General features: G+C 45.4%; 1 protein-coding gene across 4 annotated transcripts in view; it reads right to left on the bottom strand.

Moving 5' to 3' along the window:
- The window catches only part of ANKRD6 (ankyrin repeat domain 6), a 36,687-nt gene that overhangs the window by 8,869 nt on the left and 11,718 nt on the right, over positions 1-16,100 (bottom strand). For 2 of the 4 annotated variants that reach the window (XM_074150329.1, XM_074150330.1), the window contains exons 3-9: positions 9,822-9,920; positions 9,077-9,175; positions 4,765-4,863; positions 3,608-3,706; positions 1,786-1,884; positions 1,076-1,153; positions 169-273 (exon numbers count right to left, since the gene is read on the bottom strand). In XM_074150329.1, the coding sequence (XP_074006430.1) occupies positions 169-273; positions 1,076-1,153; positions 1,786-1,884; positions 3,608-3,706; positions 4,765-4,863; positions 9,077-9,175; positions 9,822-9,920 (678 nt within the window). The remainder of the gene's footprint in view (positions 1-168; positions 274-1,075; positions 1,154-1,785; positions 1,885-3,607; positions 3,707-4,764; positions 4,864-9,076; positions 9,176-9,821; positions 9,921-16,100) is intronic. The other 2 variants (XM_074150331.1, XM_074150332.1) reach the window with 2 other exon arrangements.

Here is a 16,100-nt window from a genome sequence, read left to right as displayed (position 1 = left end):
TGCTCTGCACACGCGAGTGGGCAACTCTTTAGCGGCAAAGCACGAGAGGCTGCCTCAGGCAGCTGCCGTGGTCATGCCCAAGTGATGGCTCCAAATATATTTAGTCCTGCTGGGTTTTACTTACGCTCCCTCCTTGGAGCAGAGGCAACTGGTAATGCCAGGCCGTACCTTGCTCTGTACCACTTCATCCCGTGGTACCGACTGTGCCCGCCTTTCCTCCTTCAGCCTCTCTCTCTTCTTCCTCAGGCTTCTTCCACGGTTGAAGCGTGAGACCTGAAAGCAGACCACACTGTCACTCAGTGATGTCACGCTCTTTCCTGCCACAGAAGCCAAGCGATAGAGCAAAGCTTTTTCACCTCTCCTGGAAGGCAATATATAAAAGGAAGTGCTCTGCCAGATGGATGCTGACGGGCCAAACCATAGGGGTGCCCACAGCTCAGTGGTGGTGTGTTTTCACGGCTAAGTCCATCAGGACACTTTGCTGTCCCTTGGAGGGGTGAGAGCCTCCTCCTCTGTCCCCTTGTGCCCCTGGGCTGGTTGCCAAGCCAAGCCCAGCCCTTCTCTCGCCGAGGTGACAAGGAGGAGCAGGGCAGGGATCACACCTGGTCTACTACCAGAACGCAGAGACCTCCCATGAGCCTTCCGGCCCCAAGAGCGTTGTAGCATTTCACACACAGCAGCAAAGTATAAACAGGACATTTTGTCCCCATTTCAAAGCATCTTCCAGTGTGAGCAACCGCCTAGGGGATGGGAGAAGTCTGAGGCAGGCAGCAGAGGGAGCTTTTGGGTACAGAGCCACCGCAGACAACAAGTGCCTCCGGCTGCTCCATCCTCGGCCAGTAAGGACAGCCAGAAACTCTGTCAGCCCTTAATGCTGAGGCTTAATCTGCACACCTTGCTGGGCCTGGGGGCTGAAAGGCTCCACGTCAGTAGACCTGAGGCCAGCACACAGTGCCAGCAGAAACGCAGCCACCTTTCAGAGCAGAAGGTTAAGGACCAGGAGATGTGGCCCCTCTAGGTTAAGTGGCCTCAGCTCCACTCGTATGTGTGTGTTGGGGAGAGATTTGTAACGTACCTGTGATGCTTTAGTGAGGAGGAGAGCAACCTCGGGGTTATTGTGCTGTCTGGCAACCTCTAGAGGGGTCTGACCCGCCTGAGAGGAAAAAGAAAACAGCACTTCCTTCAAAACACGGGCTGTTGGAAATGTGAGATTTCTACACCTGAGGTTAGAACATGCTCTGTGCACAAGAGCAAAATGACTAACTACTTTCATTTACCCAGATTTAATTCAACTCTAACACCCAATATTTTCTACCAATGCTAGAGAGAGTGTTGAAGGGAGTCTGCATTAAGACAGAGTTGGGGTTGTTCAGCCTGGAGAAGAGAAGGCTCTGGAGAGACCTTACAGCAGCCTTCCAGTACCTAAAGGAGGCTACAGGAGAGATGGGGAGGGACTCTTGATCAGGGAGTGGAGTGAAAGGACAAGGGGTAATGGTTTTAAACTGAAAGAGGGGAGATTTAGATTAATATTAGGAAGAAATTCTCTACTCTGATGGTTGTGAGGCACTGGAACAGGTTGCCCAGAGAAGCTGTGGATGCCCCATCCCTGGAGGTGTTCAAGGCCAGGCTGGATGGGGCTTTGAGGAACCTGCTCTAGTGGAGGTGTCCCTGCCCGTGGCAGGGGGGTTGGAGCTCAATGATCTTTAAGGTCCCTTCCAACCCAAACCATTCTATCGTTCTATGATTCTAATACAAAATACCAAAGAAACTCCACGTCCTACTTACGTTGTTGACAACGGATGCATCAGCCCCTGCCTCCAGCAACAGCTTAACCACCTTCCTGTGATTCAGAGCAGCAGCGACATGGAGTGCAGTGTCTCCTGCCTGCGAGTTACGAAGCAGAAAGCAGCCATGTTACACACACCCTTGGGTCCCATCCTGCAGAAATCACACCTAGGATCCTAAAAGATGCTCAGAGGTCAGAAGACCTACACCTACTGATACGGCAACTAAGCTTAAATAAGGCCTGCTCAATAAGAAAGGGGACAGGAGGAGGAAGGGGACAGGAGGGGGCAAGGAGCTAACTGAACCCAGTGACACACGACACAGCTTGGAGACAGCCCAGCTCCACCGCCAGCAAACGGATACAACATCTGAGGGCAGAACCGGTTTTCCCACCACAACCTTCTCCTTTCCCGTGCCCCCCCCCCCCCCCCTTTTTTTTTTTCTTCCAGGGTGGATTATCTGGTGCGCAGGTGGTCATGTATCATGTTACTCAAAACTAATCAGGTAAGTACCGGCAGCGAGCCGGTTGGTGTTCTCTTCATGAGATTCCTCAAGCAAAGCAGGTTTTGGAGCAAAGCCGGGAGGCGACCCGTGTCCAGCACTAACATATTGCCCTGCCCTTGTCCCGGTGCAGCGAGGTGAAAACAGCCGTGATCAGAGCCGGGCACCGGTAACGGAGCCGGCAGCTGCTCAAAGGAGATGGGACACGTGCATATAATGCCCTCTTGTCCCCTTTGCCTTCCATTTTGCCTTCAGCGAATGAGATCTCCCCGAGACCAGTTGAAATCTACTGCTTGTTGCTGACTTGGATGAGGCACGTTCAGGAATAAAATCACTGTACGTGCAAATACGGAACAACTTCGGGTAGCGCTGGGGAATGAAGGAAGGGGGTGTCTCTGCACGCCAGGTTCACACCAGTTAATCTTAATATTCAGTAGCTCGTTTTGCAAGTTAAAAAAACTCATTTTCAAATAAAATTACATAGTAAATTTAACACGCTGAAACCCATTTTGTTTGCTGTAATATCTCCTATCTAAGAAACAACATTAAACGTGCAGATCAGAAAACATCTTTATGATCCTCAACCACACATGGAAAATTTCCCAGGAACATGAGACGATGTGGTTAAGCACCACATAATCTGTTTATTTAGCAGAATTAACACATTTTAATGTACTAAATCCATTCCCTTCTACCACCCAATTAGGCAATGCTATGGGCACAGCAATCAATTACTTCTTTATAAAACAACTATCAATGATTAATCCTAGGTTAGATTGATTGTTACTTTGAATTTAAAGCATGCTTTTTCTTTACTTTTATGTCCTTTTAAATCCCCCTACTGCAAAATGCAGCAAAGTATTCCAGAGGATTCCGCACTTTTGTGGCACCTGAACATTAGTGAGTTCTGCTTTACAATGTCTCTGTAACGGCCACAGGATCATTAAAACCTAGTTACAGAGGAGAAAATGGGCCCCCAGAAAATGACCGAGTCTCCTGCCCAGTCCCATCTGCACGGAACTGGTAAGGACCCAGAAGTGCCAACCCCTACCCTTACACCACCACCCCTGTCCCAAACCCCCTTTCTACACCAACTGCAGAACCTCACAAATAGGCAATGCTTTAAAGAAATGACGCAAATGCGGTGACAAAATAATAAACCACTGATATGCCATTACTTTAAGGCTATTCTTAAAAGCTCAGGCACTTGGTGGTACAGTGAAACACAGAGTGAAGCCGGATTCCTTGGGTAGGAACCCCCCTTCCCAACAAGAAGCCGTATGCAAAGGGTGCAGAGTCGCAATGAGGTTCATGCACTGACCTGGTTCTTTTCATGGACAGAACAGAAAGCACTGAGCAGCACCCTAACGATGGGCAAGTGATTATAACGAGCAGCCACATGCAGACAGGTATCTCCTGCCTGCAAACAGAAACAAAGCTCTGAGCATGTAATCACAGTAAGAAAGCTTGCACTCGTCATGGTGTTCAGGGATGAAATAATCCTATTAAACCAAAAAAGAGCAGCAAATCTCATACAGCTTCACCGAGCAGCAATGCTGTCTTCTCTGCAGTGTAAAATATCTACTATCATGGGTGGGAAGGTTCAGCAAGAGCTGAGGTTAGGCAAGGTGGGGGTACGAATTCTTTAACCACTGATGGGAAATACTGGAATTATAAAAACGCTGGTTTACCACACTACAAACCCCAATTTACATTTTTACATTAAATCTGCTCTTCTGAACCACAAACCAATGTGACTTGGAAACTCAACAGGGTCTTGCGCACAATGAAGAAAACACGAGGAGTGGGGGCCAGAGCAGCGTCCCCACGAGGGGTGGCACATGTGTAGCTGGGACTGGGAGCGGGGAGCAGCGCCCCACGGGTTTCCATTTCTGTGTGCCTCTGCCCACCTTGTTATCGAGCAGGAAAAAAATATCTGGCTTCCTTTTGTAGATTTTTTTTCCCCTTTGTCATGCCAGAATCACTATAAAATAGGAGGAAAGCTGTCTGAAATCAAAGTCACCTTGAATCTACCTCATTTGACAGACTGACACACAGTGTGTATTAGCTGTCTCAGTGAGGACAGGTCTGAAAGCTTTCCCTGCTCTGGCACAAAACCCCTTTAAGATTTCCATCTTTTTGGGGAAAGGAGCCCTTTTGGAGAATTGCATGACAGCGTATGGGTCAGGCCATGAGGACCACAAAAAGCAGCAAAGGAGGAGCTGCCTCGGTCTGTGCAACAGCAAAACCCCCTTTGGCTCCTTCCATCCCCACTCAAGAGTCGGGTACAAGTAGTGCATCGCTCAGTCCTATCAAAAGCACGATGTACACGATGTATACAATGGTTTGTTAGTGTATTTATCAATAGCATTTATAATAAAATCACAGCTTAAAGCATTCCTGAGTATTTCTACAAGTTAAAGTAATATAGCTAAAACAAAGGCAAACAAAAAAGAACATTTTTTTTTCAAAACTCACATTATTTTTAAGGTCTGCTCGAGATCCTCCAAGTAGCAAAACACGAGTACTCTGGGAATGGCTATTCTGGCAAGCCAGGTGAAGAGGTGTGTTACCTGCCTTAGAGAAATACAGGAAAATATAAAAGCCGTATTTAGAAATTGGACATAAGCATTAAAAAATAAAACCTCACAGGTCTTCCCCCAAGAAGATCCACCCAGGGGCGGGAAACTGTCGCTGTTGATTTCCCAAAGATATGAACTAAATGAACCCGAAGACTGAAATACCTTCTTCATCCTGGAAATGACTTATCTGGGATATAGTAAAGGCAGAAATTGGACAGTCTAACAATATCTGCATTGGTCAAATCTGTTTGCAGGAAGCAAAGACTCTAGAAACTCTCTGGCTCATTAATATCAAAGAGCACTAACAAGTATTTCATTTAAAGAAGTATAACTCTTGTGGTTTGGGTTTTCCCCGTGCACACACACACAAAGAAACACGCTGCCCCAGCATGGCATCTCTGATCCCCAGCAAACCATCTCTGATCCCCAGCAAACCCAGCTGCGACCGCTGCAGGGTGTTTGGCAGACAAGGGTCACAACGATTTCTGCTTCTTTACCATCGTACCATAAACCAGCTCCAGGTATGGCTGAGTCTGTAGGTGCTCTCTCGGGGCAGGATGCAGATTTGAGGCCATTGGGAAGCTTCAATGTTCAGAAAGCACGCGGGCCAAGATGAGAAGGGGGAAAAAAAAAAGCCACCCAAAGCCCAGAGAATCACATGCTAAGATTTCTGAAAGAAGTTTTTATGGTCAGAAATCAAAAAAAGAGTTTGCTTGTGTTTCTAACATTGGTCTGACAAGTTTTTCTGACAGCATTTGGGTTTTCTTGGCCTGAAAATGTTTGGGGTTTTCAGCTCCTGGGAGCTAGAAATGAAACCATCTCAGCTAAAAAGGTTTCCCATGCTTACACTAGGCTGCCTGTTCACCTTGGTTGTGCCCTTAAATTTGTCCCTCGTGCTTTCAAGACATAGATCAAAGCTGCAGGGTTTGAATTACAGAAGGCCAACTCTAGGATGTGGTCTTAGGTCTTCAGATCCACGTTACAGACTATTTCAGGCCTGAATGTAGTCTCTAAACTGTGGCAGACATGAACGTTTTCTTTCTCAGCTAAATTGCACATAAGTGTCAATTTTTTCCCTGCTGGGTTTATCTCTGAAAAGCCTCTGCAATGTCTTTATCACTTGCTGTTTGGAAGGTCGCTCCTGGTGGGAAGGCAGAGAGGTCCTGTGATGGACCTCAGTGGTGGGAGAAGTCATGATGCCGGTTCCTGGGGTGTCGTGGTTTTGGCCGAATTTACCAAAACCAGACTGACAGATGGCCCTTCCCCCCACTTCTCCCCCCAAAAGAGGAGAGAGGAGGAGAAAGAGATAAGGAGATTCAGAAGTTTAGAATGAACTAAACTACTTTAATGAAGAATTAATATTAAAATAAAAATAAAGATGAAAATAATGAAATAGATACAATATATACAAAACCGTATCGAGCTCCCAGTATGACAGTCACGTCACCGGCAGGCACTGGGGAAGTCCCAGACTGGACTCAGCGACGAATGGGAACTGGATTCCAGCTCTGGAGTCAGGAACACATGGATCGGGATCAAAGGCAGATGAACAGACAGAGTCCTCTCTGGACGTCGGCCATCGCAGGAAGGGGGCTGACCCTTTGATCCCTCAGCCTTTATACTGAGCATGGGGCAGATGGGATGGAATACCCCAGTTGGTCAGGTTTGGGTCACCTCTCCTGTCCACTCCTCCCCACCGATGTGACCCCTCTACGTTTTTTCCATTTCTGACCCTCTAAGGGGGCAAATAATGAAATGGGCCGACCCTGATTGTCATAGCAATAAGTATAAGCAAGGGCCTCCCTGCACACCATCCCTTGGCATGGAGCACAAACATTGGGCTTATCATTCTGAGAACGAGCAGTTTTCTCCACGATATGCCGTTAATTTCAGAGAGTTAGAGGAGGCCTAGCTAGGACGGAAAGTTACAGAACAGAAAATTGGTTCAGTTTTACTTCAAACCGGGACATGGGGTCAGGGCTCACAGAGCAGGCTTATCAGGCTCATGTCCCACAGGGTAACAAATCTCTCACCAGCTTCTGTGAGAGGTACAGTGGGTCCGAGTTGTACCAATGTGGGGGTCTTCACTGGTCTACTGAATCTTCACTAAAACGTACAGAAGGCGGCTACAACTGATCTCATGGGATGATCTACCACAGCAGCAGAGTTTTTATTAAGCCAACTTGACTGAAAATAAACTGCATCTCCAGGGTGTTTGCTGCACAGGAGGAATACAGCTACCCATGTGGTTTACCCACGTGTTGTCCCATTCCTCAAATGCCTGCCTGACTTGCCTTTAAAATCCCAAGTGGCCTGTCCTCTGCATTTCACTTAATATAGAAGCCTTCTTCAATTGTATTGCTCTCTTATATGATGTGCTGTGAGAAGTCCATCCACACGAACGTTTCCCAACCAGTCCCAGGAGATATTGACCAGGAGTTACAGAAAATACAGAGTCAAATCCCTCCCGTCTTCTGCTGCTGAGCAGGGTTTGGCAAATCTAGCAGCCCCTATATGTCCCACCCAGCCGAAACTGCACGATGCCCAGGGGTAAGTCAACAGCCCGTAGGGTGCTCCTGCACAGGGCACTCAGCCCCGGCTACCAGAAAGCTTATACCTTGTCATCAGTAACATAAAAAGTTGAGAGACCGCAGAAACCATTTTGGGGATTAAGTAGACTTAAGCTCTTCATTTTCCTTCAAATCAAAGGAGGCAAAAGCACGTGCACGTGTGCAAGAATGCACAATTCCTGCATTTTTCAGCGGCTCCTGAGAAAAGATCCTGTCCGTTAAAAAACACTCAACACCGTGAAATGCAAAGGGAGAGGATGGTGTGGGTAAGAGATCAAAGTCCAGCGCAGGAGCTGCTCCCTCACTATTAAAGTCTGTCAGTCGTATTTCAGCCATCAACCCTGCTCAGCTATTCTGTGCACATGCTTTCCAAGAGAGGTTGTCTCCAGTTGACATACGCTGGATTGTAAGCTAAGTCTTCTAATACCCTGAGGCTTCCAAGCACGCAGGATAACCAGACTTGCATCTTAAGTCCACACCTTTGTACAGAAGTACACCTATATACGTAGAGAAGCGTATCCAGGAATAGGAGCCCAATGGTTCCCAAGACTACAAAGTCAAGCACAGGAAGTTATCTAAAGTACCTTCGATACAAATCTAGGTGAACATTACAGCAATAATAATCACAGAAAATAAAAAGTGGAAGTTGGAGCAATGTAAAAGAAGGAATACACATAAAATAATATCAAAGATGATGTAATTACAGACCACAAAGTGACCGCAATTGTACAAACATGGATATATACTGCATATATAGACACGCACACACAGAAACACTACGCCCAGGCAACGTGCCTTTTTACTCAAAATCTTGGACTTTGGCCACCTGTCTCCCTTCTTCCTTTTCTTTGCTAGCCCCTAGTTGTCACTTTAGAGATACATTTACTCCAAAATGCTGAGAAGGACATGGTGCCAACCGCACCATCTAACCGACCCATCGGCACAGCGGTCACTCCACAGACTGCTACTGCCACTTCCTGGCCCACTTCATTAACTTCTGAATTAGTGAAATAGAGACAAGCCTCCCACAGACATTACAATTAGAGTGGAACTAAACCCCCTCACTTTGTTATTTTTTCCTCTAAACTGCTCTCAAGGTATTACGAATACAAGAAGGAAGATAATCCGGGTTCATTACAAGATTTTGGTAAGAGCCTACACTCAGGTGTTAGGAAGAACTTTCTAACAAAAGATACACTATTTTTTCCCCTCTGTGACTTACATTCACTTGGCTATTTCATTTCTGAAAAAAAAAAAATACTTGATTTTGAAAGCCATTTTCCTATTAGAACAATTTTTTTTCATTTTAAATCACACCGACCACAATGAATCCACTCGGCATAAATTAGAGCACCGTGGAGATTTCCACAGGAATTGCAGTGTTCGTCAGCCATAATTAATGTATCATTCAACGTGCTATTGAGTTCCTCCTGTGTCAGCTGTCAAAATATGAATTTTCTAATGCCTGTGGAGGAACCATCCAGGCATAGAAAAAGCAAAAAAAAAAAAAAGAAGAAAAAAAAATCCCACCAGGAGCTGGTCCCTGACCTGCTGAGAAATGCCATGGCCAGAAATCCCCAGTGCTAAGAACCAGCCACCTTAGACCAGAACTGAAAGCTCCTCCTGCATGGGTCTCACCTTGTTCTTGGCAAGAACGTTGGCTCCTGCTTTAACGAGCACTTTGGCAGACTGACTGAATCCATGCCAACAAGCTTCATGAAGAGCGGTGTTCCCATCCTGAAGAGCACACACACAAGAGGAGAAGGTTAGTGCACTGTATCCACACACACAGTAATATTACATTCAGAACGCAGCAGCTGCTCACTTAAAAAATAAACCATTTTCCTTTCCCATTAGCTAATTTTCTACTTAATTTTTATCAGAGGCAGATACACACCAGACTAAAACATGAAATAACTTCTACTAATGCATTATCTACTTTTTTCTAACTACTCTGTCTATCTTCAACCTCTTTCTATCTTCTACTTCCTCCCACATTTCCTAACAAGCAGAGCACTGAAACTTTTGTTTGGATCTTGGAATTAGTTATATTTACTCCCAACCTAAATTTCCAGCCTGGGATCTCAGTTCCATGCAGTGTTTTGCGTAGGGCATAACATGGTTGTATGTTCCTTGATTCCTCCCTTAATGAGCTGAGACCAGACTCTTAAATCAAAAACTATCAACCTGATATAAAAAAGTAACTAAATCAGTAATTTATATTACAGAGATGGTACAACTTTTTTTTAAACATAACTGTTCCAATTACTTTCAAAGCATCAGATACTTACTCAGGAGTATGTACCATAACTTTCTCTCTGAGACCTTAATATTACTGGCTGGCAAGGCTGCCATCCCGCAGGACTTTGCTTTTGCCCATTACCTTGTCTTGTCTGTCCAAAGCACACCCCTCTTGAATCAGGGTTGCTATAACATCGGTGTTCCCTACCACAGCAGCCCGGTGCAATGCTGTCTGATCGCCCTGCAAAAAGAAGCAAATCCGTAATCGGTACCATTCCCACCTCATTTTGACCCAATGCAAGAGCGTACCACACACGCAGGGGCTGCATCTTCAACATGCGCACTGTTAAACCCAAGCTGCCTTTGAAAACAGTCCCCATAAATGACTATCGTTAACGTTTCCAAGATTAATTAAGTTATTGAAAGTATCAGAGAGCTACAAACCATGTACAGAGGTCTGCAAGTCATCACAATCCCATATTCAGCGCTGAAGCGTTCTAAAAATCTGGTAGTACTAGAAGGCAGGGAATCTAACACGTTTGGCGCTACGTGTCTAACAATCAACGGTATCTGTAGGGAACTAAAGGGAATTACAGGCTGTCGTAATTCATCATAATGATCCTCCAGTATTTACGCTAACTGGATGAAGCTCTTCTGTTTTGGCTCTGATTGCTCCATCAGCCCTGCTTAGGATAAGCAGCATGAGATGAGATCAGCCTCTTCAGCACCTCTGATGAATTTACCAATTAGCGCTAAGAGTGGAGGCAATCTTATGATGAGGACCACAACTGCAAGACCATCAACTTGTTTCAGTCAAGCAACTGAGTGATCTTGAGGTCCAAACGACTTTCATTTCTCATTGACCTGCCACGTAACAGCAACAAGCAAGTTTCTTACATCGGTTTATTTCCTTTATGGCCAAGTTTCCAAAAGAAACAACGCTGATGTGGTCATCATGTCTGACTGCCCATTTATCTCCTCTCCAACAACTGTTGAACTCGTTTGCTGAGCTAGAAAGCCCAAGATGCGTTTCCTACAAACCTTCCAGAACCTGAAGACCTGGGAGATGCAAACTACTGGCCCTGCCCATTTATGTTTTCACGTGCCCGTTGGTGAGACTGTGATAAAAGAGGGGGAATAGGAGGATTTACGCAGCGGTGCGTAGGGATGTAAGACACCGACCGATGGGAAAAGGAGCTGCAGTAGCTCCGCTGCTGCCGCAACAACCGGTCTTGGCTTTCCTTTGAAGTTGCTTTGAACCTGCAACGCTGAAGCACAGCCTGATTCCAGGCACAAAGACTCACTTCAAAGCTGCACATAGCCTTTTTGGGGGATGAATAAACAGAGTGGGAATCCAATCCACTTCTGCTTATCTAGATAACGGTCACCAAAAACACATGGAGGGCAGAGATATGCAGTGTATCCTGAGGAAAAAAAAAGCTTGCAGGAAGCTAGTCTTAAATAGATACAAAATTTCTCTGCTAAAAATCTGTATCAGATAATACCACATTATATTAAATACTAAAACTAGAGGAATTTCTGTCCTACAGTCTACAAGTCTTTAGATAACTGCACAATTTGAATAATTTGTTCTCAAAGGCAATTAGCAGCTGACTTAAAAATTGCTCTCGGTGGGGTTCTTTTGCACTAATGACACCAAAATGGTTATTAATCCATAAGGGAAAAATTGCCAACCAGAACCTTTCAGTAACCCCTGTAGTGCCAATTCCCACCACCAGTAAATCATTAAATTGGCTTATAATCATGAAGCTGGTTTTAAAAAATTGTGCTGAAGGCTTTTTTTAAAATTTGCTATCTGTGTTTTGCCTCTAGAGGTCCCATACTCTTACTTTTGTTCTTGCCCCTACTAACACTGGAAATGTATTTTAAGAGATTTTGAACAAAGACAGTAACGGTTCCAGGAACTGGGACTTTCAGAAAAACACAAAGCGTTGGAAAACAAGACAGCACTGCAAGTTCTCTGAACTTGCGTATTTGTTCCAAATTTAAAAATAACCAAAATGTTATGGAAAATGTCCAAATTATACCATCCCATGAGTGCAAGTGTCCAGTGATAGTTTCCAGTAACTATTACTGCAGAGAAATCTGCTCGCTGACAAGCTGGGGAAAAACTTAACACCCTTTTGTGATAAGCCATGGTGCTGGTGACTGGCACAGCTCCTGCTACTGCAGCCATGGGTTATGTGGACAGTGCAAAGGTCACTTTATCTAACTACCATGAAGCGGAAAGTAATCAGTCAACCCATCCCTGCCAACTGGCATTGCTGCACCAGCAGAACTACAGAAGATATTATAATAAAGACTAAAAAAGATGACATCTGCCATTGCAGTGCATGGAGCTTGAACAACGAATGGTTGGTTCCTACTTCTTTACAGTCCAGAAAACTGATCGTAGAAAAGACCAAATTGGGGGCAGGAATGGGTTGTATTTGGTTTAGTTTGCAACTAAGGATCTTCTCATTGGGCCAGTTTGAATCAAGGTTGTTCTTGTCATTAGCCCAACCCCATCACAGTAATTGCAGTGAGGTCAAAAGCCATTCAGCCTTCTGGGGATTGTCGATATGACAGCTACTTCTAATGGCTTCTCAGTTAAATTAAAAACCCACACGTGTTTGGAAAGCGGGAAGCACACCTCACTGCTGCAGGAGCAGGTCTCTCTTGGGGAGCCCAGCCCGTGTGCTGAGAGGCCACTCAGTGGGGCTGCAGAGTGAATCATAGAATGGCTAGAGTTGGAAAGGACCTTAAAGATCATCTAGTTCCAACCCCCCTGCCATGGGCAGGGACACCTCCCACTAGAGCAGGTTGCTCAAAGCCCCATCCAGCCTGGCCTTGAACACTTCCAGGGATGGGGCATACACTTCCAGGAGTGGCACAGGGACAGCTTCAGCCATGCCTAGGCTTTGTCCCATACTATATTGTGGTCCCTCAAATGGAAGCCCAGGTAGGTGAAGGGACACAAGTCCTGCAGATGGCAGGCTCAGGTGCCTCCTGTCCAAAGTATGGGCTTTGGTGCTGACATCTTCCCTACGCAAGCACAAGGAGAGCCAAGCATCTAAGAGTAAAGTCCAACCAGCACTCTGACCAGGTAAATAAATACTTCATCCATATAACAAGGAGTGTCAAAGGATATCTCAAACCCTCTCTCACCTGGACTGAGGCACCTCCCAGTGAAGAGGTGGCAGGTATCAATGTCCTTGTGAAGGTCCCTACCACCCTCAGGCCCCTCAGGCAGCAGGGCAGGACCTGGTTGACCATTCCCTCGGACCTCAGTTCAGCACACACATTAACCTTAAACTGCTTAAGGTGCTGTGGAAGCTGAACCACCAGGTTCCGATGGCCTCTGCGTGTGACTCCCTGAGCGACCCAGCCACAGATGGCATAACCCACCTATAAATAACACTGCCCACACCACTGCATTTCTAACTGGTCTTCTCTCCGCATCAGCAGAGGAGCAAACCCCCATCTTGCCTCTTATGGAGTCACAGAAAACAGGTGAGTTATATTTTTTTCACAGCATGAATTTTCAGACGGTGTAATCACTGACTCATGTGTCTTTTTATTAATTGCTAAAATAACTGTCTCTGAAAGCACTCATCAGAGTTCTGCCTTTACCAAGGCATTAGGGGGCTGCTCCAGAGGCTCAGAGTGCAATTACACCGGTGAATGCGTATTAACTGCCCAGACTATTATGTCGGGTACAATTTATGATCCTATTTGTAAGTGATTTATGCCTTAGGAACAGACCACAGATCAGTAGCAATGAAGAGAGATAACTCCAGTGCTGTGTCACGCAAATGTGACCTTGAAAGAAACAACAGAGTCTGCCTAAATAGAGACGTGGGCCCAAAGCCAAAAAGACACTTAGGTGCTTATGTGAGGCTTGGTAAAAGTAAGGCATTTAAGCCTACAACGGTGTGTCTTAAATCCTCTTCCTCAGCTGCTGCCTAGCCCTGAAAACAACTCAAACTTGGTTGTTTCCACTTAAATGCCCCAGACAGAATCACAGAATCATTTTGGTTGGAAGAAACCCTTCAGATCATCAAGTCCAGCCGTTAACCTAGCACCACCAAGTCCACCACTAAACCATGTTCCTCAACAGTACATCTACGCGTCTTTTGAACACCTCCAAGGTTAGCGACTCAACCCGTTCCCTGGGCAGCCTGTTCCAATGCTTGGCAACCCTTTCAGTGAAGATCTCGGCTTGCACCATGCCATGTGGCGCTGCAGTCATGGTGACACCAAGGAGGTCATTGCGTAGCACACACCCAGCACTGCCACAGCCCCTAACACAGCCGTTTCCCCTCTTCTCTCTCATACTTGCTGGAAGAAGCTCCACACAAGTTGCAGGTAGACCCGCCACCCTTTGAAACGAGGCCCGTGAAGGAGGTGGTCACTGGTGCTATTGCACAGCAAGGCCCAGCACCAGCAGGTACCTTTCCAAAGGGTGAGACCATGCTCTTTACAGAGACCTTAAACACCTCCTTTCAGGAGAGGGCTACAGGCTGAGTGTCCTGAAGAAAGGCAGATACATAAATATTGACCTTCTCCACGGATTTTTGGCATTATGTCTTTCCTTTAGCACTTCTGTGTTGGCTGGGCTGGTGGCGCTTGCTCAGTGTCCTGGTGTTTGCAAACACCTCCTCAAGTTTCTTCATTTGCTGACTAGCTTAAAGCAGTGGATGCAACCACCGGGACCAGACACATAGGAACCGGGTAGGCATCTATTTTACATCTGAAGTTCACCCCAAGGGAGAGGAAACAACACAAGCAACTTACAAAATGGTTTCACGTAGATATTAGTACTTCTGCCAGCTCTCCTGGGATATCGGAGTCTCTATTATAGACTCTACTACCCAAATTTACCAAGGTTTGATTTACCCTAGTTTGTAATACATGTTACTTTTTCCTTTCTCTGATTTAAAAAAATACCATAACCACCATATTTTGTTTTCCTGCACAAACACAAACACTGTGCCTTAGCGTTTCTCAGTGTCAACGTGCTGCTTTCCTTCCCCTTTGCTAAAGAAAGGCAGTCATCATGATACACAGCAAGAATAATTTCTTAAATGATGATGCATGACCAGCAGGAACGAGCAAAGACTGAAAAAATAAACATGAGGGAAGCAAATTACAGCTTAAATGAGACTGAGATGGGAGTACAGGAATAAGCCACTTTGCATATTTACATTCAGCCAGAAATTATTATGAACCCTGGGTTACTGTTCCATTTGAAATTAATTTTCTGCTTCTTAAACTGGAGCTTCCAGAAGAGAAGTTTCGGGGCCTGGAGCCTTTTAAATCAACTTGTTTTCCCGGTTAGATTTTCAGAGCACGCACACAGGACAGGAGACGATCAAAGACGATCAAAGAGCAGCCAGGGCGAAGCCCGCCATGCAGCCATGCAGCGCAAAGAGCTGGGTCACGCCAGCCCACCAGGCCAAGGTTTGGCAGCATGCAGCCACGGGAGATGTCAAGCTCAAGGCAGGGTTGGATGCACAAGGTTTCTAACCTCCTTCTCTCTTTCTGATCTTCTAGGTTCCTTCCTAGCCTTTCTCTTCTGGTTTCTCTTATCTTTTTCGTCCTTGATCTCCTTCACCGGGACAACTTTCTCCTTGACTATTTCTGAGGTGCGTGCTGTATGGATACTCATTGACCATTCAGAGATGGCATTGGGATCCCAGTAAGAGTTCTCAGTATTGGCAGGGAGAAGGAAGGAGTTAGCTCCCGGGGTGGCGTACTCTACAGAGCTGGACTCCACCGGTTGAAATTCATAATAATCCCACTCCAGGCCACTGGAGGTCATTCTTCAACTAATTCTTACGGCTCTTACCGGGTTTTAAAGAATGTATCTGTAGAACATGAAGTGAGCGTTTTAATGTCTCCACAACATTTAGCAACTTTTAAGTTTCTGCTTATCATGTGGCAGATGAAAAGTTAGTTTTGCATTCGTTCATTAGCTAAAGACAGTCAACTCCAAAATAAAACATGTTTAGGTTTCTCTAGTCATTTAGAAAAATAAAATATAGGTCATCTTTTTAGAACCTGGCGATTTTTCTGTGCTATCACAGCAATGCCACAGACAACAATCAACTAAGTAATTTACTTTTCAATTAAATAAAATATTCCCCCCACTCTCATGAGCAATTTCATCTCTGAACCTAAATCTATATTCCTGAAAAACAGCAATGAAACGCATAGATGTTAATCAACACTTGAAACTAAGATGCCTTCACTGCCAAATAAGCACACAGTAAAAGTGACAGAAGGCATAATCAATAGGTTGCAACTAAAAAAGAGTATGAACATATCCTGTGGGACATAAATAAAGTGTAAAAATGAATTATACAAGGAGAAACCATAAATAGAGAACCTTCTTTGAAGACCTATGTAAAAGGAAAGC

This window comes from Numenius arquata, chromosome 7 (assembly GCF_964106895.1).
Source record: "Numenius arquata chromosome 7, bNumArq3.hap1.1, whole genome shotgun sequence".
NCBI classification, from domain to species: domain Eukaryota; kingdom Metazoa; phylum Chordata; class Aves; order Charadriiformes; family Scolopacidae; genus Numenius; species Numenius arquata.
Note: the sequence above shows the minus strand (reverse complement) of the source record. Positions and strands in the feature narration are given on the sequence as shown.